The sequence below is a fragment of the Lepidochelys kempii genome, chromosome 14, assembly GCF_965140265.1.
Source record: "Lepidochelys kempii isolate rLepKem1 chromosome 14, rLepKem1.hap2, whole genome shotgun sequence".
Taxonomy (NCBI): Eukaryota; Metazoa; Chordata; order Testudines; family Cheloniidae; genus Lepidochelys; species Lepidochelys kempii.
Genome location: NC_133269.1, coordinates 26,802,112 through 26,829,708, shown reverse-complemented (window position 1 = coordinate 26,829,708; position 27,597 = coordinate 26,802,112). Strand labels below are relative to the sequence as shown.

The following is a 27,597-nucleotide window of genomic DNA, read 5'->3' as shown; positions in this document are numbered from 1 at the left end:
AGAGCTGACTGTAGTTTGGAGTACTGTTGTTAACCAGAGGATCAGAGAACCAGAGGAAGGGAAACCCTGCTCAAGCAAAGCACAGGGACTCCCCAGCACACAGGACTGAGAGAAAACCTGCCCAACTGGGGAGAGGGCAGGAAGCCCATGAAGCTGAAGGATCTGGGACCTGGAGCAGAGGACGGGCCCGGGTCCCTTCCCTGCTCCCCTTCTCTCTCCTACCAGGGCACTAGCTGAGCCCTCAACGCCCAAGAATAGGGGCAACAGGCAGCGCCCTCACTCATCATACGAAGGGAAAGCAGGGGACCTACCATAATAGCACGGCCAGATCTGATTTGTGGGATCAATTTAATGTAACACAACTTCCAGGAAGTTGAATTTAGAAAAATTCAAATTGGAAATAAGATACAACTTGTTAACGGTGTGAGTAATTAACCAGTGGAACAGATTACCAAGGGATGTGGTAACTTCCTCATTGCTTGGTGGCTTTGAATCAAGACTGGATGGGTTGAGAGCATTCACTTACATCATACAGAAGAATAACTTCCTCTACTCCAAGAATTCCTGGGTGAATTCTGTGGCCTTGTATTTGCATGAGGTCAGATTGGATTATCTTAATGGTGGCCCAAATTCTTTAAAAATGTAGGGATGACAGTTTACAAATATTTAGTGTATGTTTGGTTAGAAAAATATAAGTGCACAAACCTTAATAAGACTCTAGAGCTAATGAATACAACACAAAAGCCACTTCTGGTTCTTTGTATGCAAAGCTCTCTATTAGCTTTATTTACTAGACACTGAGGACAGAATAAACAATAATTACAAAGCAAAGTGACGGAGAGATTCACATTTTGTGCATTTCTTCAGTCACTTTGCAGCATGGAGACATCCTCACTCTTCTCCTTCAATCTTCTTGTGAATCTCTCGGCTCTTCACCCGGAGCTTATTGACCTGAGACTCCGCAATGTCAGCCCGCTCCTCAGCCTCTTCCAGCTCGTGCTGGATCTTGCGGAACTTGGTGAGATTGACATTGGATAGTTCCTCCTGAGGATGGTGAGAGAGTGTTGTGAAAACCAAAAGGCTAACAGTTTCCCTTCTCCCACATTTGGGACTTGATTGGATGCAATTGTTTGCTGAGGGGAAGGCCCAGACTCTGTCACCCACTGACCACGTCTTACCTCATCATTTTCTAATTTAGAAAATTTATTTAAAACTAATTGAAATACCTTTGCAAACATTTAAGAGTTATGTATCTTTAGCTGTGTATGTTCACTGATAATTCTGGAGTCTTTTGCATTTGCAAAATGACAGTAAACATGATTGTTACTAAAAGTTTATCCTACGGTGGATGTAGGTTCCTTGTACCTAGACTCATAGACTCATAGGTGGATGGGACAGTGAAGAAATCTGAATGCCAGATGCCACACCATTCCAGCTCATATGCATTTTAAGGGGAACGCTTCAGCTGAGCAGTCTAAAATATCTCCTATTTGCTGATTTTTTATTAGATTCCCCAAAAATTACCTTTCATACAATTAGACTGTGTGCTCATGGTTTTGCAAGAAAAGGACAATTGGTACTTTCTAGTGAGATGCATCTTACAAGAAAGAGGAAGACAGAACTGAATGAAAGGAACAGATCAGTTGTGTTATATCAAAAGCACTATAAACCTGTCACAAAAAACTCAAAAAAGTTTTAGTTCCCTAGTGCAAATCTATCTATCTGTGTGAAACACACACACACACACACACGGAGTGGCTCCTTATTTATGTGTATTGTTGCAGGAAAATCAAAAGTATTCTGATAGATAGTGGGGATTTAAATAATGAGAAGCGCTACTGGACAGGTGATTTACATTCTGGGACAAGATAAGAGGGAGTTTTATATTAAAAAGACTTTAATGGTATTTACTATATGTACTTAATATTTGAGTAGGTAGTGTATACTGTAGGTCAGGTAGCTTCCATTCTAACCCCTTTCTCAGTTGCTCATAAGCTTCTGTTACAAATTCTTTTCAAGAAATGTACAAGCACCCCTGAAAAACAGGTGGAGTGTAAATATTCCACCATAGAATCATAGAATATGATTGAATATGACCAGACTGATAACACCATGCTAAAGAATGTACAAGAGTGGTAAACTGAGCAGGTACAGGCCAAAGGATGTGCAAGCTCTGCTACGATGTACACAAATCCTGATTTGTTCCAAGAACAAAGTCCCTCAGCCATTGCCCCAGGGGAAGAAACATTCTTTGATAATGACAGGTTTCAGAGTAACAGCCGTGTTAGTCTGTATTCGCAAAAAGAAAAGGAGTACTTGTGGCACCTTAGAGACTAACCAATTTATTAGAGCATAAGCTTTCGTGAGCTACAGCTCACTTCCTCAGATGCATCTCATCTGAGGAAGTGAGCTGTAGCTCACGAAAGCTTATGCTCTAATAAATTGGTTAGTCTCTAAGGTGCCACAAGTACTCCTATTCTTTGATAATGTGACAGCATTTTCTGGCTCTGGCAAAATTGCAACTTAAAGGAATTATTTGTATCTGAATGAAATTGTGTTTACTGCAGCCTCCCAGATCCATTGTTCTGGGTTGGCACTGTGTTGTGGGAAGCCCTCTCCCAACGATGTTGCTCTGAAGCCATCCAGGTGTCCATAAGGGATTTTACCATGAGCAACACAAACTAATTCTCTGTGTACTTGAGCTGTTGTGCAAAAAAACAGCCACAAGGCATCAAACAAATTCCAGGGACTTAGATAGGCAGACATACAGACAGACAATTAGTGGAAAAAAACTTAATATCATTCTCCTCGAAGTAACAGAATTTCTATCCCATCAGAGGATGAATATTCGCCCACCTCAGAATGATACTTACAGCCTCCTCAGCTTGTCTCTTGTAAGCTTTCACTTTCAGTTGTAGTTTGTCTACCAGATCCTGGAGCCTGAAAACATTCTTGCGGTCTTCCTCGGTCTAGGAACAGTTTGTAATGGAAAAAAGTCATTTCATTTCCAAATTATTTGTCTATTTCCTTCATATTACACAGTGAAAGCAATGTTGCGTATAAAACGTTTTGGTAAGTAGGATAATAAAGATTATAACATGGATATTTTAATAGTCTTTCAAATGATTTCCTGATGAACTCTTTGTTTTTCCATAGTATTACTGTTAACAGTCTTGCTGTTTGAGAATGGCAATAAAAATTCTGTGCTGCAGGTTCACATGCAAACAATTCGTGCTCCCCGGAGAAGGATGTGACAGCACAAAGGGCCTCCCTCCTTACCTGATAGGTCAGTTCCTTTACTCTTCTCTCATACTTGCGCATACCCTTGATAGCATCAGCACTGCGTTTCTGCTCATTGTCAACCTCACCTTCCAGCTCGCGCACCTGGAATGAGAAATGGATCGTTGAGTTTCACTGTGACTGGACATAGGAAATGCTCCTAAATGCACAAATATGGGGAATACGCACTCTGGACTCCAGTTTCTGGATATGCTTCTTGCCACCCTTCAGTGCCAGCTGCTCTGCCTCATCCAGACGGAGTTGCAGGTCCTTCACCGTCTGGTCCAGGTTCTTCTTCATCCTCTCCAGGTGGGCGCTGGTGTCCTGCTCCTTCTTCAGCTCCTCCGCCATCATGGCCGCCTAGTGAGTAAAGAAAGGAAACTGGTCCAGAAAACCAGCCATTTCAGGTGCAAACACGGCCATGTTCTCCAAAGAAAGGTGCCTTCAACTCACATCAGTGATTGCCTTCTTGGCCTTCTCTTCTGCATTACGCGCTTCCTGAATTGTCTCCTCCATTTCACTCTGGATTTGGGAAATGTCTGTTTCCAGCTTCTTCTTCGTGTTGATCAGGCTGGTGTTCTGTTTAACAACAATAGACAAGACATTTTTACAGTTAGTCCCAAAATATTGACTCTGGAGCATGAACTGAATATTTGTGTTTAATGTACAGGTTACTATTAACATTTTGTAAAACAGAACTCTCCTCTAAATGAATTATCACTGCAGAACATTGGCAGATAGTGACGTGCTATGAATATTTTGAGACAGAGCTCTCAAAAACATTACCCCTCCCCACCCAGTCTGTGACAAACCCTGTATACCAAGGCGGTGTGCTTGCAGGAAGGACAGAAGTAGTGAGTGAATAAAGAATATATTAATACAAAGAAAAATCTTTCTCATTGCCTTAATAAAGGTAGCAGTAAGGAGTACTTGGCAAATAAACACAGAAAGCACCTCACACACATTTGATTATATTGCCATGTATTGACAATTTAGTATAGCACACACTTCAACGTGTGTCATTACAGAAGGGTACAAAAAGAAGATCATCTTTTAAAGTCTACTGGTGATATCATCCCTTGTGAAAATAGGTTGGAAATACCTGCCAGGTGGTGCAATCTGGTCAGCTCCAAAAACAAAATAATTGCCCTTTAGAAACACTTTCTGAGCCCCAAATATCATCTCTGCAAAGATGATTTAACAGTATCCATCAACAGCAACTACGTCTGAGGCAGGAAACCCACCAGCTCTCCCTTCGGACTGGTTCAGAATGATTCCAAAAGGCTACCTGAGGCCCCTGATATCGCCCTCCATCACTCAACTTCAAGTATTGCTGTAATTGCCTCTGACCTTCACAACCCCCATGTAGCCTTCAGCATGGACTTGCAGGTTTCTGCTTCCATTTCAGCAATGGTCCATCCTACTGAATATTGCCACAATGCTCATTTCAGACAAGGTCTTTACTGCTTCTTATCACTGCCTATCTCTGCTCTTTGGAGAATGTGCTGTGAATATTTTAAGAGCTCTCACAAACGTTATCTCCATAGCTTGTGGCAAACCCTATGTGCCAATTGTTGTAAATCTGGTCCATTCCAAAACAAAATAATCACTGTGTAGAAATACCTCCTGAGCCCCAGGGGGATGGCAGAGATGACTTAAAAGTATCCAATGATGGAAACTGTATAAGAGGCAGGAAAGCCACACCCAGAGCCTCTGAGACACTTGCCCCCCTCCATCACATCACTGCAATTATAACCTTCGTCATCCCTGTGTCGCCTTCAACAAAGCAACATGAAGGAAACCAAGGAGGGCCTTGCAGCTTCTTGCTTTCTGTTTAACAAAGGTCCATCGTATGGACATTAGCGTAAAGGCCATTTCAGGAACAAAAATCTTCTAAACACCCTCTAGCGCTGCTCTTTGGAGCAGGATACCTACAGAGCAGTCTCCTGCTTAGGGGTTTGTGGGATTTCTTTTCACACTAGACCCTGACCTGGGTGTGCAGGAGCTGAACTCGTTCACTTGCATCCAGAAGCTCCTGTTCAGCCACCTTCCTGGCCCTCTCTGTCTGTTCCAGAGCTGCCCTCAGCTCCTCAATTTCGGCCAGCATCAGGTTAGCTCTGCGCTCTACCATGGCCACCTGCTCCTTCAGGTCTTCTTGGCTTCGGAGAGCATCATCCAAGTGAATCTGGGTATCCTGTAAAACGAGTGAGAGAAATTACCTGGAGGCGCAGACTCCTTGGCATGCTGAAAAGACCAGCTGAGCTATCACACTAGGCATGTGTGGCTTAGTGTACCTTGAGCACTCCTTGTGTGTTTCGCAGATTCTTCTGTGCCTCTGCAGCCAGGCGGCTGGCATGGCTCAGCTGGATCTCCATTTCATTCAGATCCCCCTCCATCTTTTTCTTTAGCCTCAGGGCTTCATTTCTGCTCCTGATCTCAGCATCCAGGGTGCTCTGCATGGACTCCACAACTCTGACATGGTTTCTCTTCAGCTGTTCAATTTCCTCATCTTTCTCAGCAATCTTCCTGTCAATTTCAGACTTTACCTGGTTCAGCTCAAGTTGGATGCGGAGGATTTTGCCCTCTTCATGTTCTAGGGAAGCCTTAACAAGAGCAAGTGAAGGGTCAATAAAGGGACAAAATAGTTTTTTCCTTCCAAATAAAGTGTTAGATGCTCCCACAAACTGGAATGTAGTGCTGTGGGTAGCATGGGCACTGAGTACATAGCTTCCAGCACAGCATGTGCTGTCCTCCTGTCCCTGTGAATTATCCCACCGTGTTTACAACAGGATACAGCTCCAAGGTTTTCTGACTCTCTCTTTGTAAAGCAGTGACTAATGGCATGTGTACCTCAGCTTCCTCCAGAGCGGACTGGATTTCTGATTTCTCTTGCTCAATCTGCTTCTTCATTTTCTCCAGCTCATGGATGGTCTTTCCCCCTTCTGCAATCTGCTCTGTGAGGTCAGAAATCTCCTCTGTTGGGTTACAGACAAATAACGCAATCAGACAAAGGGCCCAAAGAGAGAGAGTCTCCTTAGAAATGCCACAGGCACAGACAGATTCACTTTAGAGTTTAGAGTAGCAGCTGTGTTAGTCTGTAATCACAAAAAGAAAAGAGACTAACCAATTTATTTGAGCATAAGCTTTTGTGAGCTACAGCTCACTTCATCGGCTGCTCAGATAAATTGGTTAGTCTTTAAGGTGCCACAAGTACTCCTTTTCTTTTCACTTTAGAGTGTTGACAAGCTTTCCAGAAGCCCCATGTTAGGAGAAGAAATCCGGGGACTTACGCTGCAAGTTCTTGTTCTCACGCTTCAGAGTTTCAAGTTGATCCAAGGTTTCCTCATAAGCATTCTTCATCTTAAACAGCTCCGTGCTGAGCGAGCGAGACTCCTTCTGGGAAGCTTCCAGTTCAGCCTGCATTTCCTCGTATTTCTGCTTCCATTCTGCCAGAACCTAAAGAACAACAAGACCTTAGTCTAAGCAATGGAGATCACTAGCGGATGCTCCATCCAACACCCACAAGGCTGAAATACCTTATCGAAATTCCTCTGCTTCTTATCCAAAGCTGCGCAGGCAGCATTAGATCTTTCCACATCAATCATCAGGTCCTCCACTTCATTCTGCAGCCTCTGCTTCGTCTTTTCAAGGGAAGCACATTTGGAATTCACAGCTTCAACATGTTCTTCAGCATCCTGCAGACGCTGGGCAAGCTTCTTCCTGGAAGATTGTAAATACAGCTCCCACTTAGTGAGTAAATACGGCTCCCATTTAGTGAGCAGTATGGGAAGAAATCTGTGTGCAGCTGCTCTGGGATTTGTGAGAGCAGAATCACCTCTTCTGGGCTGTGACCCGAGTGCATACATAATATGTGCCCTCTCCTAATCTTGGAAACACTACTGCACTTGGACTGTCCCTCTATTGTTTCCCAGGACATATATACACTTTAGTTTTTCTTTTTCTCTACCATCACACCTGGGCCCCATATACTCCATGTTCTGGGCATATCGTTGGCCTCTTCCCATTTCCACATTACATTCTTGGTTTCTTCCAGCCCTCCCCCCATCCCAACACGTACTTGGCCTCTTCCAGTTCCTCTGTGCGCTGAATGGCATCCGTCTCGTATTTGGTTCTCCACTGGGCAACTTCACTGTTGGCCTTGGACAGGGCACGTTGCAGCTCACCTTTCGCTTCCTGCTCCTCCTCATATTGTTCCCGGAGCAAGTCGCAGTCATGGCGAGCAGACTGCAAGGCGTGGGCCAGTGCGTTCTTAGCCTGGAGACACAACAGGAGTAGCACAGTGATGTAGTTAAATATCCTGGGGATCCTTCTGACAGTGTCCTCCGTCAGCCGATGGAGTGGTAGAAACCCCATTGTAGGGGCATTTAAAATTGATCTGGATAAATATAAATACACTGTCTAGTTTCCAGACTGATATGATTTTATATGAGGTTAAAGCATCCTTTGTAGACGATGAATCAGGCATCAAATGAAACCGCCAACCTTCAGATGAAGACAATACGGTTGGAAAAATCCTCACCTTTATCTCCTCCTCTAAGTGCCTCTTCAGTTCCTCAATCTGTTGGGTAAAAGCCTGCTTGCCTCTTGAGAGCTGAGAAACTAATGTATCTTTTTCCTCTACCTGGCGTGAAAATTCACCTGAAAAGGACAAAGTGAAATAGGAGGGATTTAATGAGACTCAAATGAAAATGATGGAAACAATGTTTTTTCACAAATGAGACAAAATCATATGTTAGCTGTGAGAAACTCCTGTTACATCATCCAGTCTATCTCTCTGCCAATCTCTTGTTCCCTAGAGTACATTTTCTAGTCCACTTTTCTAGTCCCATATAATTTTATAGACTCATCACCTGTGGAAGTCTAATACATCTCACTGTCAGGAAGGTTTCCCTAATATTGAGTCTAAATTTTCTTTTCTTAGTTTCATTCCAATAGTCCTACTTATACCCTTGGTGCATCACACTAAACACAGTCTTCCACCCTTCCTATTTCCATTAAAATAAACTAAGTTATCACTTAGCCACACTGTATGTTATTATCTTATTAAATCATTTCTCATTACTAGTTCCTTCATCCCCTTGGTCAGGGTTGGATTAAAGAATTTTGGAGCTTTGTGCACTGTGGAAATCGGGGGCCCCTTATCTTCCTTAAACCCTAGACACAGCATGTGATATACAGTCTGTAAATATGGCAGTGTGGCTCAGTTAGCTTGGCATTGTGCCAAGACTCGAATGATCCAAATGTGTCTATAGAGGGAGAGATATAGACAGCCTTCTGAGAATCAGGGAGAGAGCACCTGTATCCCAATCATTTTCCTCTTGCACCTATTGATTTCAGAGTAGGACCATGGATTTAGTTTCCGGGCTCAGAGTGGAAGTTTTCTGCTCACTGTACAGCCACACAAGTTTGAGCTCAGTCTCCCAGAACTAAAATGAATGTCTGTGCTAGCCAAGCCCAATAACATGGTAGCTTTTCAATGAGATTTGGTTGCTTCCTTTCACTCTTGACAATAAAGATGCCTTCATAACCTCACTTAGGACTTAGCATTGTTTTTTTCACATACTGGACATCAGGAATAATAACTTATCCACCTTTGGGGTCTGTCTACATTGCAATGTAAGCCCAAGGTTAGTAGAACTCGAGTTAGAAGACCTTGGGCCTGTTAACCTAAGGTTTGAGCATCTACACTCATTTGTAACCTCAGTTTAGGAACTGCTGAATCCTGGGTCCCAACCTGGGGCTCCAACGTCTATGCTACATTGTGCGGGACCGAGTTCAGCCACCCATGTCCCAGACTTCTTAGCACCATCCCAAAATGTGGCCACTCTAGCCCTTTGTTCATGGTGCAGTGAACAAAGGAAGTCAGCCTGTGGAGTTGTGCAGTACTTTTGGCAAACTCCCAGAGCATGAGTCCTGTGGGGCAATGTCTACACTGCAAAGCAATAGGGCTTGGACCCTGGGTCCTGGCTTGACTCAGGCTTGGCCCCTCCATCCCCGTGGGTCCTGGGACCCTGTGTCTGAACCCATGGTTAGTGTGATTTGTGTGTAGACAAAAAGGGGGTTAGGCTTGAGCTTGAACCCTGGGCTTCCTTTCAGTGTAGACATACCGTGAGAGATCGGATCTTGCCACCAGGATTTTCCCAAAATAACCAGATGAGATAACTATTCTAAACTGGTAGAGAAAGTTCAGAGAAGACTTTTAAAAAATTGAATATGAAATATATTAGTATTAATAGATCTAGAATATTTAATTTAAATATACATGGCCATTTATTAAAAATTTAATACCAACTCTCTGTCTCTTCTTTTGCTCTGGAAAACATTTGCTAAGTAAGCTAATTTGCTGGGGTAGATTTATGAAATGGGACTTAGAAATTAACGTGACAGTGCCCAGTTGGCTCTCCAGATACAGGGGGAAAGTTCTCGATGAAAGCAAAACTTGCCAGAGACCATACAAATCAGAAAAGAGCAAGTACATTAGTGCATTGGAAACTGAGTGAGCCTCCTGAGCCACAGATGCTTCGCTGCCTTTGAAAAACAGGCAGGGCTCAGAGAGGAACTCTGCCAGCTCCTCAGGGAAAGGGGCTCTGAGCCTCAGCTGGCTCTGGACACATGTTGGATCCAAATCTATATAAATAAGGGACTGACTCTGAGACACCAATTGTGGGATTGGGCTTCACCAGCCGAGCAAGCAAGCTGGTTCTTTTCCCCTGAGAAGAAGGGTGGACTTGAGTACCAAGATGCCCAGCTCCCAGAACCCAAAGATGACAAAGAGGCAGAAGGAGACATGAACAAGCTGAAGTCCAAAAAGTGACCCAAGAAACCAGACTCCTCCCAGAAGCCTCCTCCTCTTAGGTGTCTCTGATCACCATGGCCATTCGGAGAGCACTAAGAAGAGACCCAGTGCCTAGGGCGCCAGACCTGCCAGTTTATCTGCCCACGGTGCCAAACCTGGGTAGCCTGCAACCCCATACACCTACACCACTCACTGAAGTCTGGCCCAGCCGCCTCCCCCGCCCCCGTCATGACAGCAGGGACAGCCGGGCCAGATTTAATGGGACCCAAAGGGGATTGCCATCTCTGAGAGTCAGAAACACCGGCCACTGATCTCCAATCCCTGGACACACACGCTAGCCTGTCCCTCTTCTTCTTCATATAGACACCCCCCACCAGCCTGACCGCCCCCCTTCTTCTCCTCCCAGGTATCCCCCAGCACCCTGACCCCCCTCGTCCCCTCCCAGGCTTCCCCCAGTCAGCCTGATCCTCCTCTTCCCCTCCCAGACACCCCCTCCAGCCGGACCCTCCTCTTCCCCTTCAAGGTGCCCCCCACCATACCACCCTGACCTCCCTAGCCCATGAGCCCCTAGACCCATCCCCTTCTAGAAGCCTCAAACAGGTAGCTTACTCTACCCTCCCAAGAGCCCCTGCCACCCCACCTTGGTCTCTGCTCCTTACCTCTCCCTGCTTGCAGACTAAAGAATGCAGTGCTTTAAGGCCTATGGACTCTGGACAATTTGCATGGAATTGTGGGAAGTCTTTATTTCCTTGACAATAGTCATGCCAAAAGAATCTGATATATTCAAAGGCCTTGCATGTAGTTAATAAAGGTCTACATCATGTATTGACATTAAAAAGTTGAAGCCTAAAATTATTTTTAAAAAACCCAAAGTATAGTCCTAGCTCTGACATGCAAAGGAACATCCAAATTAACCCTTTGCTGTAAAAATGATCCCCACAATATTCAACAGAGAGGGTTTAGAACCGCCCTGTTTTGTGACGTGATGCATTTGCCCATGCAGCACACAAAACTGCACTGTGTTTCTTTGTTGTCATATTAGTTGGCAAATGTAAATCTAGCCTGGGGTCCAGTGTGTCTCCCAGACCTTTCTCAACATTCCTGTTTCTCAGAGTTCCCCCACCCATCAAGTACATGTACTTTGGTTCATTTCCCCATAGATCTATTAGTTGTATCTTTCCAAAAAGCATCTTGTGTTATTATTTTCCTGCTCATCTTCCTAATCTCTCTGGGTTCCTTTCTATTATTTTTATCCTTGCTGGGTTTTGCAACTCTCCCCATTAAGTATCCTCTGCAAATGTCATTAGTGTGTCATTTCCCCTCTCTTCCTTATTATTCTTAGCAGTAGCAGCGGTAGCAATGCATTCGGTGATGTGTTCAAAATAAAACAAAAATCTTTCAGTCTTTATTCTATTAGCATGAAGCATTCAAGAAGGGATTTCTACTTGGTAATGATCTGACATATGGTAATCTAGAGTGTTTATAGGCATCACATAGAATGGCAGGTAGAGTCTAAGCCATAGAGAGATAAGTTCACCATTGTCAGAAGTATCCCAATTCTCAGGCATAGACTGGTCAAATTTCTACCTTGAAGCAAACACTTATAAGTGTATTACCTGCTTCTGTCTGTAGCCGAGCTCGTTGAGTGCTCAGGTCATTGATCAAGCGCTGGTGCTCCTCTTCCTTTGTCTTAACCTCACTAAGCTGATCTTCCAGAGTGCGGCAAATCTTCTCAAGGTTTGCCTGCAATATGTGAAATGGGCAAAAGGAAAGAGGCTACACAACTGGCTCTGTTGTATTCTGAGATCACACGATCTGCAACTCTCATGGACCACAAAATGCTAGCCAGCATTTAAGAGCGAAAACAGTTCTATAGTAAGGATTTATATCACTAAGACTGCAGGATTATAGAAGATATGCACAACAATAGGTAGTAGTGTGTGATAATGTATTGTCATAAATCATTCAAATATTATCTCACTTGTTTAAATTAAGGAACAGATTGTCAGTTGAGATGCAGAGTCCTTGATTTTTATTTTAAATCATGATTTATTGTGTATTTACTATTCACAAAACTCATCACTTTACAGTGATTAGAGGGAGGGAAGGAAGGGCAAAAGAGAAAAAGACAGGAAAGCAAAAAAGAGTGATGTTGAGATAATTGATCTGACAGAAGTTTTTAATGTTTTTCTTTTATTATTTAAATTTTAATCATTTAATTAAAGTTTCAGTGTAATAATAATTGTGAAGGTCTTTCCTGCTAATGTGGTATTAACCTGGACTAATAAAGGTAGAGGCCTTTGCATTCCAAGTTTCTTTCCTATCAAAACATTGACCATCAGCCTTAGACTTTATTCAACCCTGCCTTTGGTTCTTATCTTATAAACCAAAAGTACCCGTTAGTTATCATTATATTAGTGCCAAAATTACTAAACACCAACTCATAGTAATACATGTACAGCTCTTACCCTTCTTTTACACCCTGCTTACATGTAAAGTTTGATATAATTAAATATAAATCTTCTGTTCTTTTCAGCTGCAATAAGACTTAGGATAAAGACAGCACTTTCAATACACAGCTCTGTACCTTGCCTTTGGAGACAGTCTCCAGGTTACTAGCCAGGTCGTCGATCTCCATCTTCAGTTCACTCTTCTCCTTCTCCAGCTTCTGCTTGACGCGTTGCAGGTTGTCGATTTGCTCCCCAAGCTCTGCCGTGCTGTCCGCGTGCTTCTTCCGGAGGGCGGCGGCTGTGGCTTCGTGCTGCAGAGTGGCCTCCTCAAGGTCTCGGCGCATTTTCTGGAATTCTGCCTCACGCTTCTTGTTCATCTCAATCTGAACTGCTGTGACTCCACCAGCTTCTTCCAGACGCTCACTGATCTCCTCGAGTTCCCTGGAGAGATCAGCCCGCTGCTTCTCTGCTTTCGCCCGAGAGGCACGTTCAGCCTCTGTCTCCTCCTCCAGCTCCTCAATACGAGCCTGGAGAACAACAGGAAACACTAAGACTGTGGCTTCATTCTGGGGTCTATACCAGTATGGCTATCGGCAGAGTTCTGCTGGCATAACACCGTAGAATAGATGCAGGCTACACTGACAACAGGGGATTCTGGTGGCAAGGAAACATCACCTCCCTGAACTAGGGTAGCTACGTCCAAACCCACTGAGAGAAATCTGGGTCCCTGGTACATCATGTTCACTGGGTCCACCTCTTTCCATTTCACTTTACTTACACAGATGTTAAAGATGTTTTGGGGGTCCCTTGAGCTCAGGGCCCTGATACAACTGTCCCTCCTTTCTCCCTATTTTCATCCACCTACATTGACAGAAGCTTTCTTCAACCAACACAGCTGGTGTGCATCTACACTGGGGCAAATCTCTGTCAGTCAGGGATGTGGTTTTATCAAACCCCTGGCCAACATGACTATGTCAACCTAACTCAGACCAAGCCTAAGAAAGATGGCTTCCTTTTAACTGAACTCGTTCTGAAGACCAGAATAGAAAGAATTAATGACTAGCCTGTAACTCTTTGATCTTCTTCTGCAGCTGGATGCCCAGGACTTGCTCATCCTCAATTTTGCTTTGGAGCTGACTGATTTCAAAGTCTTTCCTTTTCACACGGAAAAAAAAAAGTTAGTGCTGGAACAAAATGGATCTGCAGTTTACCCCCTGCAAACCATACCTACTTCTTCAGTTTTTCCTCCAGCTGCTGTTTATCATTTTCTAAATCCATTGTGGATTCCTGGGCCAGCTTCAAATCTCCTTCAAGTTTCCTCTTCGCTCTTTCAAGGTCCATGCGAATCTTCTTCTCTTGCTCCAGCGACCCTTCAAGCTAAACAGAAAAAGGCCATAAATTCTCTGCGAACAAGAGCCTAACATCACACTGGTTTTGTTCTCTACATATGTTATTGTGCCTACATCGTCCACTTGCTGCTCCAGCTTGGATTTAGCTTTGCTCAGTGTGTTCACTTTGTCCTCTTCTGCCTGCAGGTCATCCAGGGTCTGCTGATGGGCCTCCTGGAGGGCTTTCTTTTCCTTTGTCAGTTTAGCGATGGTCTCATCCAGAACTGCCATCTCCTCAGTGAGGTTTTTCACCTGCAGAGTTGAACAAAGGTAGTTAAAGAAAATGGATACAAAACATTATTGTTTGTGAACCAGCAGTGTCATATTTTAGAAAGTTCGTTAGAGATTCTGCCTTATACCTTGTTTTCTGTGGCATGTTTTTCCTTTTCAACCTTGGCCAATGTTAACTCAAGGTCATCAATGTCTTTCTTCAGCTCTGAACACTCGTCCTCCAGTTTCCTCTTTTTGGCTGTCAGCTCAGCGTTCATCTCCTCCTCATCCTCTGCTCTTTCAGTCACCTCCTTAATTTTAGCTTCAAGTTGGATTTTGGTTTTGATCAGCTGGTCACATCTTTCCTCAGCATCAGCCAAGCCATCAGATTCCTACAGTGAATCCATTATTAGGATCTTTTCTAAAAGGTTTTTTTTTTAACTGGTGTTTATCTCATAATGACTTTTACTGCATCTTTTATAGCATGGAATAGGTATTTTATAGTTATGGTTTTGATGACACTTCCACTTGTAGTTCATATTATCAGTCACTTAAAATTTTCTGGAAAAAAAAAACAACCATTTGGCCTGAAATTTCTCTAATTTCAATACAACTCAGAAATGAAAAACAAATATTTTTCAATTTCTGGCCATAAATGAAGCATCTCTCACCAGTTCATATTTTTGGCAAACATTTTTAGTGCTCAGGTACCTCAAGTATGGCTTAACTGAGAACATAAAATTTGGGGCTAGATCCTGCAAATGGAGCCCATGTCTGCCATATGACTCCACACAGCTGGACTCTGCATCCACACAGAGCCCCGCTGACGTCAGTGAGGCTCCCTGGAGGCAGATCTGTATGCAAGGTCTAGCCTTTGCATCAACATAGTGTTCAAACTCAGGCCGAATCCTTCACAGGCCTGGCTGAGAAATAGTGGAGTTAAGCCAGTGCAAAATCATCTGCGGAGTGATTTTTTTAAAGAAAAAACTAAAATGTCCTTAACTTTTTATATACATCCTGTAGCTCATGCTCCAAAATTTTCTCTAAAAGTCATTATTTTCACAGGGACAGATTAAGGCATAGGCACTAAAAGCCTGTATGTAGGGCTTCAACTCTGGAGTCATGTGGCTGCAATAAAACCTCAGCAAACAGTCTGGAAAAAAAGGACGTTTCTAGCCCATGGGGTTATGAAGAACAGTTTGAGGATGTGAGCCAAGTCTAAGTGATGCAGTGACAACTGCCTGAGTTTGCAGACAGCCTAAAACAATAGTTCCGAGAGCAAGGCCATCCGTAGGATTTATGGGGCCACACGCAGTATTATTAAGCTGGTGCCCCTATGCCCGACTTGGGGCCCAGCCACTACCCCCACCCGCGGACTCCCAGAAGATTCCCCCCTCTCCCACCATTCGTATGCAGGAGATGCTGCGGTAGTCTGGGCTCACAGCCCGGTAGGGGAGGGACAGCAAAGGATACTGAGCTGCCCGGCCTGCCTCACAGTGGCAGAGAGTCACAGTTCCCCTCAGAGACCCCTGTACCCTCTCCCTCACACAGAACGCGCCGCCCCGGTGCATTCGGCTCTGTGAATACGGCCCCTGCCTAAGGAGACTGCAGCATGCGCTGGGTGTGCAGGAGCCAACCCGCTCTTACCTGCTGTCCTGGTGGTGCCCCAAATTTTCGGGTGCCCTATGCAGTGTCGTATGCTGCGTATGCCTGAGGACAGCCCTGCCCAAGAGGGCAGAATGGCCCCAGTCATCTCTTTGGGGTTTGAGCTCCAAGCCCTACTGTTTTGATGGGCTACAGAGACACCGCCCTAGCAGAGGACTGTGTGGGGCCAGAGTGGAAGGGTGCATGGATAGACACCCTGGATAGGGGCGTGTGCAGGAGTAAAAATTTGACCCTTTTGGGGGGGCACATTCTGTGCTCCTCCCCACTGCCCCTGGGCCAGAGGAGCTCGCCCTCCCCTTGGGGCACCACTGAGGACCCTGTGCTCCCCCCTCCTACCCAGCCCGGCCACGGGGTACCCTGTGCTCCCACCGCCACCATCCAGGAACACTGTGCTCACCCCTCGACTGATCCCTTCCTTGCCTGCCCCACCCCCAGAGGCACTGCTCACTATTGGATAAGAGGATTGTCACTGCGTGCCATCTCAGCGCTAACTGGTGGAGGCAGAGAAGGGGGTGGGGTGAGTGAGCTCCAGAGAACCCTAGCTCCTGGAAGAGGGGATCTGGCTGCCCAGTGCTGCAGCAAAGAGCTCTGCATTGCAAGCAGCCCTCCAGCGTGAAACTCAGAGGGCAGGTCCCCACTCCACCCTGGGGGCGGAGGAGCTCACTCTCCCTCCACTGCCCTGGGGCCACCAGAGGAGTTCTGTGCCCTCACCAATTACGGGGGGGCTGTGCCCCTGCTTTTCCCGCCGTGCGCGCATCCTGGCTCAAAAAGCAAGTGCTCGGGGTGCTGCCACCTCTACTTCTGTGGAGAGAGAGAGGGAGCCCTACATCCGCCCCTGCTGCTCCAGAGGAGAGGAGGCCCCTTCTGCCTCTTCTTCTGGGAAACGAGGACCTCAGGCTGCGGCCACTGCTTCTCTGGGAAGGGAGGAGCCCTCTGCCGCTGCCATTTCAACTGTGTGTGTTGGAGGAGTGGGGGGACCACATCACAGAGCTGCGGCTGTGTGGGTGGAGCCACAGACAGCCCCTTGTCATGATATGTCTGAGGCTCCAGATTGCCTTAATCCAGCCTGGGATGGCAACATCAGTGGCATAATACATTTAAAGGGTACAGCAGATGTGTAAATTCATCAGGGCTTGTGAATACACTGGCATTGTCACACTAAGTTGCCCTGGATGAGGCAGGTGTACTTAAAGAGCATAACTTTGCTTCTCCAAATTTGCTTGCTCTCACCTTGTTTTAGGGCATGACCTGTCATACGTGACTGGGAGTATTGTTATTTATTTATTTATACACCTGTATTTTCTTTTCAATACTTTATATTTTAAACACGGGGAATATTTTATCTTGGCCAAACACTGACCCCAGTGCTATTAATGGGATGCTTCATGGGAAAGTTGCATTTGGAACCTTCAGCTTGGACCTTTCTACTGTGCAATAAGGATTGAATGCATTGGTGATACTCACAGACTGCACTTGGAGCTGCAGGTCGTTTTTCTCTTGCAGGAGGGTCACCATTTTCTCCTCCAGTTCTTTCCTTTTTGCCTCAGACTTAGCAAGCTCTTCCTTCGTTTTCTCAAACTCTTCCTTCATGTTGGCCATCTCCTTCTCAGATTCAGCACTCTTCAGCAAGGGCTTGATCTTGAAGTACAGCTTCATCCAGGGCCAGTGCTTGACATTCATGAACGACCGAACATTGTATTGGATACAGAAGATGGACTCTCTATAATGTAATCAGAATATGTGGTCAATGTTAAAGGCCAGATTCTGCAATGCATTGTGAATATTGTGAGTACCATTTATTCAGCCTCATTTGAGTTCAAATGGGGCCACTCACATGAAAACATACTACTCTAAGGGTTACAGACTCTGGACCTGCTTGAGCCTCAGAAAGTCTAGGGGGAGTAAAACTCCACTGTTGGTCTCCTCAATGTGCATGTTGAACTAAAGTCTTGACTCACGCTCACAAACCGGAATGAACTTTTGCTCCCTCTTTACACATCACATCTGTAACTGACCCACTCCCTCTGATGACTGTTTTGGAGTCTAAGGGACTCTGAACTGGTGTAACTCACATGCTGAGGACCCAAAGAGAATATAGCATAAAAAGTACACAACTGGAAGGTGTAAGTTAAAGTTGGCCACCCCTAGTCTAACACACACTTTATTACACCTTCTTCTTGCTCCTTGGTATACAAGTTAGACTGATTTACACTCCCAGATAGAGCTGGGCAAATAATTGATTCGTTGGTTCACTGGCAGTTCTGAAAAATAAAATTAAAAAAATCAGTTTGGGTTGAACCAAAACTAATGTTGAACCAAAACTAAATGATAGGTATTCTGGGGCTCCTCCTATGGTTGTTTTGTGAATGGCACATAAGTCCCCTTGTGACTCTTGATCGGACATTTTCTTGGGCCTAAACTACCAGCAAATTCATTCATTGTTTTCGTTGACCTAAAACTGCATTTTTCAGCAAATCAATTATTTGTCTGAAAATTTTCATCCAGCTCTACTCCCAAGCACTCACACCTTGATACAGTGGATTAATGAGATCTAAATCAGACGGAGTCCATCCTATAATTTTGTTCATTTCACCCCTGTGGGGTGACACAGACCCAGCAGACATACAGTACATTGCTACCTTCTTTCCATCATTTTCTTGAATTCCACTCTCATCAGGAAGCCACGACACATGGCTTGTGTACGGGTGATAAGCTGTGCCAGTTTATCATCTCTCATCTCCTCTAGAAGACCCAGAAGTCCTGCTTTGAAGAACACCTTGAGGAAGAGAATGTTAAAGACAATCACTTTCATTCTGTACAAAATACAAATAGACGGTGTTTGAATCAGAGTGTTTGTACCTTGGTGTGACCAAATTTATATTGGGTCTGATCAATATCAATGGACCCAAGTAGTTTCTCAGAAGCCTTCTTGCTGTCCATGAACTGTCCTTCTGGAACAGCACTTGCATTTAAAATCCTATATCTGTGGGAGAAAACAAAATATGAAGAAGCTCACATTGCTCACAATTCTGGCCACACTGGCCATGTCTCTGTCACTGCCTTTGTCCTCCCATGAAGCCCCTATTCTGAGGTCCCACAGACAGACCCATCATGAAATTCAGCTTTATGGTATTTAAAGGGCTACATAGTCACCTGACATGGCCACTCCACGGCTCACCCAGCCCCTTCCCCTCCCCCCACACAGGAAAAGTGTGGTATTTTTGCTGCTTTTGGGAGTATACCAGTTTGGTCCTAAATTTCTTCTATACACACAGCATGTGTGGGCACTGCAGTGACTACAATAGTTAAAGTAGTTAGAAAAGGCAAGCTATTCCACACAGAGAGAGAATGGAACAGGGATTGGAGGAGTCTGACCTCTGTTTAAAGTCTGCGTAAATGACTCTGCTGGGGAATCCTTTCCTGCAAATTCTGATCCCTTCCAGCACGCCGTTACACCTTAGCTGGTGTAGTACGAGTTCATGTTCCATTGCACCTTAACAAATCACAGCATGAATTAGTACCTTATTGTGCAGCCCAGAGGGAATGGCTGCATCTCACTAAGATCTCTGTACACTGGCTCTTCTTACCGGGTGTCTTCGTTTCATTGGGAATGATGCATCGCACAAAGTGAGGATGAGTGCTTCTCAGATTGCTCATCAGCTTGTTTAAATTCTCCTGTGAGACCGTAAGCAAAGATTTAAGTTAAGCAATGTTACACCTATGCAGATATATGCAGATCTGTGCCCTGATAAATACAGTAAAATGTTTATAATGGGATCATGATTTGTAGCAAACTGTTGACCAGTATTTGAAATTCAGACAAATGAGCTGTCAGGTCTTACCAGCTGGAGACATTCTAACCTGTATCTCCCTCCTTCTTGTAATTTTGAAACTTGTTAATAAACTGAAATTAAATAATTAAAAATAGTACAATTGAGCCTATGGGAAATGGCCATTATGACTGGTAGAAGAGACACTGGAATTGCTGAAACATAAGGCAACTTTCAAAAATCTGAGACAAACATCAGAAGTTTATCCTGAACTTAAAATTTAATGGACTGCATGTGAGGATAAAACACAGCCCTGAATGCAGACTCTCCACTGCCCACCACCTCGTCTAGTCATTGACACCTGAATAAAGTGAGTACAAGGTGGGTGTCAGAAACTGCCACTCACGGGAGGGAGCAAGGGAGGGAGGGAGGAATTCTGAATTGGGAGTGTTGTACACCCTTTTTGTACTCCTTTGCACCAGTGAAAGTGACACCCAAGGTGTCAGGCAGGGGAGACTCAGGACGCTTAAGAGGATGAGAAAGGAAGGGAGTGAGAGGCAGAAGGAAAGTGAGACACAAGTGACACACTCGTAACCTTGTCAGCTCTTCAGTTATAATCAGAGACATGAAGGGCGCCTACAGACCCGACCCCATTGCAACATCCACATTTTGGGGGAAGGGCTGCACAGTGTGTGGCCCTGAATCAATTTCCTCTGAAAGGGTAAGTAGAGAGAAGGAACATGTTAAGCCCCATATCGGAGAATGATTTTGTTTTATATCATTTTTCACATTATCCAGAGGCGACAGTGACTCTGGCCCTTATTCTCATGTCGTTAATTAGGCAAAACTCCTAGTGACCTGCCTGGAAGTTTTGTTTGATTGAGGACTGCAGCCCTTTGCTCTTTATGAGCAAGGAAGCTTGTGCATGTCAAAACTAACTGGAAACCAGGCTTTGCAGAATTAAAGGGGGTCTTCTTTCCTCCTTCACATAGAAAAGAGATTTATAATGACCACTGTACTGTACCCTGAAAAGAGCAGAGACGGTCTGGAAAGAAGAACCCTTCTTCTTGCCTCCCTTCTTGCCACCACCACCACTCTCTGAATAATACAAGAAAAGGATGCAATTAAAATGTAAGGATCTCATGAAAATGAACATTTTGCATATTTTTTATTTCTTTAGGAGCCACCTGCTGTGTGTCAAAGAAAATACTGATTTCTCAGAAATTACCTGCATCTCCACCATACACGGCAAAGAGCAAAGCCAGTGTTTTCAGTGACGATTTCTGGTACAGCCCAATGACAGTTTCATTCAGGGGATCCTTGTTCTTCTCGAGCCAGCCAGTGATGTTGTAGTCCACAGTGCCAGCATAGTGCACCAGGGCAAAGTGGGCCTCAGCCTTTCCTTTGGCAGGCTTGGGCTTCTGGAAGTTGTTGGACTTGCCAAGATGCTGGTCATAGAGCTTGTTCTTAAAAGACACATCAGTTGCCTTGGGGAACATGCACTCCTCTTCCAGGATGGAGAAAATACCCATTGGCTGAAAGACACAGCAACAGATGAGAAGAGAGAGGAAAAAGAGATATTACAAATCAGCCTCCTAGACAATGTGAGCATCTCTTCGTTGCGTTCAGAAGGGATATTGTGTCAGTGAATGTGCCTTCAACAAGATAAAATTAGGGTAACCTACGTATGGTATCTATCTGTAGGTTTGAAAATAATAAAGATATAGCATATGGAAAATCATCTTGCGTGTCCTAGACAGATTTTCTGTGTGCTAGAGAGTTAAAGTGAATGAAACAGGAATCATTCTAAACTTCTATGTCTAGGGGTGAGGCCATGCAGTTCTTTAGATGTCCTTCAAATAGTTACTGTGTCCAAGTAACTGAAAAAGAGTTCTAAAACTTACTCTGTCCTTTTCTTTGTGGAAGTGAACAGTGACAGGGATTGTTGCCATACAGTTATGTGTGGCTGCCTTGTGACCCTATCCCAAAGTTATGGATTGAGGCCTTTTAACAACCAATGTCCAATATATTTATTTAATTATTCAGAGTATATTAAATAATTTACATGCACTTGAGCATGCATTTATTAATTATCTTAAGTATAGCAAAATCCTTTAGACGCTAAAGAACCCTTCAGCACATAAAGCATAAGAACCTTCTCAATGAGCTCAATACAGGCAGCCAAGTCCATCCCAAAGTCAATGAACTCCCATTCGATCCCTTCCTTCTTGTACTCCTCCTGCTCCAGCACAAACATGTGGTGGTTGAAAAACTGTTGCAGTTTCTCATTGGTGAAGTTGATGCACAGCTGCTCCAGGCTGTTGTACTACACAAAGGCAAAAACGGAGATATACCTATTTGTAAAATTCTGTGCACACCTGATATACCTAACAATGACTCTTCTTTCAACTCATCATGTCTGTGTAACTAACCTGGGCTTCAGTGGGATTCTGAGTTCTCTTGCCTAAAACTAGCCAGATGTTTTGGGATTCGATCCTCAGCTCTTCATAGACATTTCTGAATGTAAGGCCCAGGCTTGTCCAGTTATTTCTGTGCTCTGGGGCCCAGGCCTACTTAGCCATTTTTATGCTCTTGATCATGATCATATATTAGAGTCTGGGCTTGCCCAGATCCTTCTGAGCTCTCAGCCCTCCGGCCTACTAAAACATTTCCAGATACTCGGCTGCAAGCCTGCCTGGGAGTTAGTGAGCTGTCCTCTAGGTGCCATGAACACCTACAATAATTTGCATTAGGTGGACGATAATTTCTTTGCTATTAGGCACCACCTGTTAACAATTTGAAGGCACTTTCAGTGTAGTTGCCATTTCTGCATGTACCAAACAAAATCTACCCAAAAATGAAATCATTGGAGGGTCATACTACTGTGGGAGAAGATCAAGAGACACCTGTTTCTACAGAAAAGTCAGGCTTTTCCAGGAAATTATTTAAATTTTTAAATAATCCTCAAAGTTCTCAGAACCCCTGAGCATCCCTTCCAAGAACCTGCTGTCAAACCTCTGCTCCTTACATCAAAGATCTCAAAGCCAGCAATGTCCAGGACACCAATGAAATACTGTCTGGGCTGCTTGGTATCCAGCTGCTGATTGATACGAATGACCATCCACAGGAACATTTTCTCAAAGACCGCCTTTGCCAGAGCACCCACCGAATTGTGCACCTAAACCAGTAGGAGAGGGACTGGAGTTACCATACAAAGCAGAAGAAGAAACCCGGGTGTGTTAATTCAAACCAGGAGTTCTAGATAACCGATAGTTACCTGCTGCACGGTTTGACCTTTGGTCACATATTCATTCCCAACCTTGACTCGGGGGTAACATAGGGCTTTGAGCAGGTCAGCTGAGTTCAGACCCATCAGGTAGGCAGCTTTGTCAGCCACTAAACAAAGAGTTAGAGGAATGAACCGGTAGCTCAAAAATAGACTTTGGTGTCTTTTATAATTACTAGAAAAGAGCAATGAGATCTGTTCGTGTTTCACCAGCTACCACATACTATTAATAACTCCAGTAATTATGGAGTTTAGAGTTTCCTTCATTTCTTTATTTCTCGATTAATTGTTTTGCATTTGATTGAGAGGGTCTGTACATCAAGTGATTGAAAGAATTTGTCAAAAAAAATCCCATATGGTCTGAATAAAAAATATTAAAGGAGAAAGAAGCAGATGAACAGCCAGAATGAAAAGATGATTTTGAAGCTCTTTCTTTGCCACTTTACTGTGCAGCCTGTCTAGAGATTCTGATTTCTGAATGATCAGAATAAAGGACTTAGGTTAGTGGCCATATTCCATGCTGTGCAACCCCACTGGCTTCAACAGGATTACAAAGGGATGTATTTCAGTGCAGCATTTGGCCTAGAAACAAATTAGAATGTCTCTCTTCAGTTTCAAACCATGGCCCAAATTGTGTCCACAGAATGAACATGCAGCTCCCATTGGCATAGGCAGGAACTGTGCATGCCTTCTCGGACAGAATGGAACTTCATGTTGTTAAACTAGTATGACTACCCAATGTTGGCCCTCTCCTGCCATCACTTCCCCGCTGCCTGTCTCATCTCATAGCACAATCCAGGGGCTGGTTAGGCAATAAAACACCTCCATTGCCCCTTTCATATGCGAAGCTAAGCTGTTTTACAAAGAAGGCCATTTTAGAGATGGGGAGGTTGAGATGCTTACACCTTATGTGTCATTTACACCCATGTGTAGCAGGTATGTTATAGTAGATATGCTATAACTTAGATCAGCCCTTATAGCCACCTCCCCCATGAGTTAGATTGTGCCAACACCCAGCTCAGCACAAGTGATGACTAAGGCTTCATTTTTTTGCTTGTATTATTGAGAGTTTAGCTCAGATTCTGCTAATACCTTCTGTGCCATCCGGCTCCGCCTGCTCCTCACGCTGCTTCTGCTTGAACTTCATGTTCCCATAGTGCATGACTGCCCCTGTCAGCTTGTAAATGGCCATTTTTTCATCAGAACTGAAGCCCAGAATGTCAATGGCGCTCTGTCAACACAATCATAAAAGATCTAGCACCTAGGTGATTTAGGAGCCAAAGCCCCATTGACTTATGATGGGATTTCAGCTCCTAAAGCACTCAGACATTTTACCCCTTCTCTGGTATTAGTCCCTGTGCTAATTTCTTTGTGCTACTCACATCTGTGGCTATGAGTTCCTCCTGGTCATCGATGCTGGCTACAGTGATCTCACCTTGACTCACAAAGGGGAAGTCATATGGGTTGGTGGAAATCAGAAGCATCTCTGAAAACAAAAATAGATCCCAATTTTTCCCTGCTGCAGTTTGGTCTTTGGTCACATTTTTATTCCAGACCTTGCCTGAGGGTAACACAGGGCTTTAATGGTATGTCTACACTCCATTGTAAACCCTGGTCTGTGGGCCTAATGCCTACAGACTCAGTGTTTCCAAGCTTACGCATATGCATCATGATGCATAGTAAACCCAGGTTTACAATTGAATGACCTAGTTCTCAGAACCATGCTGATGCTTCCATATTGCTCAAAGACCCGAGTCAGACTTTCTGCTTCTGAGGACCCAGGCTTGTGCAGGATCCACACTGCAAAATGACCGAGCTTAGTCCCAAGTCACAGCAGGATTTGAGGTTGGACCTACCGCCCCATGTGGGTCCTAGGAATCTGGCCCTGACGACTTACTAACTCGAGTCAGATAGATTTGAGCGTGAACTGTAGAGGAGGGGTTGGGCTCAAATCTGAGTCTGAGCCTGGGTTTACAATGCAGTGTAGACATGCCCATAATTGCTCATGTAACAAAGCTCATCAGTTGGTGTTACTCAGTGATCAGTTCCACCAAAAGAGTTAAAACGTTTCTTACCAATTAGTTCTGGCTTCTTGTTGGACATGATCTGATAAAATATGTGGTAGCTTCTTTCCGCCTTGAGCTGGAAAGTGACTCTAGATTTCTCCAGCAGATCTGGCAAGACAGGTAAAGTACAATTAGCCACAAGAAAACACCATGAGAAAGAAAGAGAGACAGAGAATTGTGACCCTTAAAGGGAGGTCCCTTACATGTTTCAATGTCAGCAGAAGCCAGTTTCCCTGTGGTGCCAAAGTGGATTCTGATGAATTTACCCTTTAAAGGAAAAAAAAGTTATTTCGTTTAAACCCTCAGAGACAGACTCCAGAAGTGGGATTTGCAAAGCTGCCCTGGGGTCTCTTCCGCAGGTGTGAAAACTCAGCCAACATTTATATTGTCAGTCTAATGGTAGGAACATATATGGCCCATCATTGCTCTTGTGGCTAGGAACAATTTTGTCAAAAAGACTTACAAAACGAGAGGAGTTGTCGTTCCTCACGGTCTTGGCATTCCCAAAGGCCTCCAGCAGGGGGTTGGCGCTGATGATTTGATCTTCAAGGGTCCCCTACAAAGTAACAATTATTGTCAAATTACGGTCGTTTTAAACCAAATGGCAGCTTCAGAACAGAACATTTCATCCCTTCTCTAGTGACCAACTCACTTGCATTTTGCCTGGCTCTTCCTTCTTTTTCTCCCCAGAAACTGCAATTGTTGCAAAATACTGGATGACACGCTTTGTGTTCACAGTCTTTCCAGCACCGGATTCTCCACTGTCAAATCAAACAGAGAAGCAGAGAACACATCACCAAAGAGTTTCTTCCTGTAATGCACAGCAAAGCCAGCAAAAACCGGAGCAGGGAAATATACATACGTGATGAGGATCGACTGATTCTCCCGATCTGTGAAAGAGACAGAAGCAAAGTGACTTAAGAGAGTTACTGTGTAACATTGAACTCACTGAAAACTGAATGAAACAAATAAGTGCTGGGATTTGCAAAGGGGCCTCAGGGCATCAGGCAACTAACTTGGATACTTATACCCACTTCCCTTTCACAGAATATCCTCTTACAGAAATCTGATGAAGCTACTTATATCTCTGGACAGCAAAGGGGTATGTAGAATAACGACCTGATCCTCAATTTATAACCATCTGCATAGCATCAGTGCAAAAAGAGTGCAAAGTGCGTGTGAATTATCACACAAGGTGTAAGGGAGTGGAGAATTCTGATGCACCACTTTGCACAAGTGTAAATGACACACACGATGCAAAGTCAGGAAGAATCAGGCTTCCTGAGAACAGAGTGTCATGATTTTTTACAGTTCTTCTTTGGGCCCAGCTAGAGCCAGAATGTGCAGACGCAGATATGGACATTCTGTACTTTTTTCCATTAACCACACGCTTGTGAACTTCCAAAAAGTTCTCTGAGAGCTGGGCTAATGTTTGGGTCAGGTTCAGTTTGTCTTTGGATGAATTCGTGTTTGCACATTGCTAGTTTTGAATGTTTTTGGTGTCTTTAGCTGCATGTCATATTTCCCGGAAAGAAGATTGTGATTCCTCATATGAAATTTTCACTCTATAATCACTTTTCAGGAGTTGAGCCACTCACCAGTTAACATGAACTGATAGGCGTTGTCAGAAATGGAGAAGATGTGGGGAGGGGCCTCTTGACGTTTTTTGCCCCTGTAGGCAGACACAACTTCTGGGTTGTACACTGGCAGCCACTTGTAGGGGTTGACAGTGACACAGAAGAGACCCGAGTAGGTCTGAAAGAAAGGGAGATAACGTGATGGGGTTCCACATGATTTAGTGTAGCTGTTAGTTTGGAAGTCCAGGAAAGACATCAGCCTGTACTTACATAGATCATCCAGGCTGCATAACGCTCTTTGAGGTTATACAGGACAGCAGGTTCATGGAGATGGGTCATCATTGCCATGTCCTCGATTTTATCATATTTGGGAGGGTTCATGGAGAAGATTTGATCTTCCTTAACAGTCACCGTCTGGAAGGAAAGAAGAGACCCTTTTCTATCAGCTAAGAACAGAGGAGGAACAAAATGCTGTTCCTTATTCCTTGTTTTTACTCACTTCTCCTTTTTCAGGCTTGACTGTGACCTTCCCTCCTTCCCGGCTCTGGATTATGCCTTTCACATAGGATTCCTTGGGATGCACCACAAAGACTGAATTCTTAGCATCAAAAGGCTTGTTCTGGTCCTCAATTCTCTCCTTCTCTGTCTTTCGGAGGAAAGGAGCTGCCACCCCAAAGACGGCCATCTCAGCATCCGACGACATGGCTGCGGTTTATCTAGGGCAGCTCAGCAGTGAGTTCTGTTGGGGAGAAAATGTGTGACATTGATTCACGTGCTGTTCATTTTGAATACTGTGCCGTGTCAGTTTCTTACACTTGTTTAACTGGCCACGTCACTACCAACTGCCCCTCCTGAGATCTGAGTGAGAGGCTTTCCCAGCCATTTAGATTCAGACTCTAATTTTGGGCCTCTATTATCACACTGTTAATTTATTTATACCTTTCCTAATCTATAGAACCAGAGGTCCTGCAGTTCCAGTGGGATGCACACCATTGTCCACCCAGCCATTGTCCACATGCACACCATTGTTTATAGCAACAACGTAAGTAGATCCCTATATGAGGGACCAGGAAGAGCCAAAAACAAAGC

The 27,597-nt window shown here is 44.3% G+C and overlaps 1 protein-coding gene across 1 annotated transcript; it reads right to left on the bottom strand.

Annotated features, from left to right (window-relative positions):
- Positions 1 to 891: 891 nt before the first annotated feature.
- Positions 892 to 27,211, bottom strand: LOC140898370 (myosin-1B-like). Its single transcript, XM_073312107.1, has 38 exons — positions 27,008 to 27,211; positions 26,779 to 26,922; positions 26,530 to 26,686; positions 25,794 to 25,821; positions 25,584 to 25,692; positions 25,395 to 25,487; positions 25,135 to 25,198; positions 24,941 to 25,039; positions 24,248 to 24,351; positions 23,958 to 24,096; positions 22,857 to 22,975; positions 22,608 to 22,757; positions 21,735 to 21,905; positions 20,808 to 21,114; positions 20,604 to 20,677; positions 19,397 to 19,484; positions 19,185 to 19,302; positions 18,669 to 18,792; positions 18,449 to 18,585; positions 17,274 to 17,529; positions 14,294 to 14,536; positions 14,010 to 14,186; positions 13,778 to 13,923; positions 13,611 to 13,701; positions 12,684 to 13,073; positions 11,713 to 11,839; positions 7,820 to 7,938; positions 7,358 to 7,554; positions 6,816 to 6,999; positions 6,570 to 6,735; positions 6,130 to 6,254; positions 5,574 to 5,882; positions 5,270 to 5,473; positions 3,733 to 3,858; positions 3,469 to 3,639; positions 3,280 to 3,384; positions 2,874 to 2,969; positions 892 to 1,044 (listed from the first exon to the last, which is right to left on the bottom strand). Exons 1-38 carry the CDS (start codon positions 27,209 to 27,211, stop codon positions 892 to 894), a joined length of 5,814 nt encoding a protein of 1,937 aa, XP_073168208.1.
- Between the last annotated feature and the right edge of the window lie 386 nt (positions 27,212 to 27,597).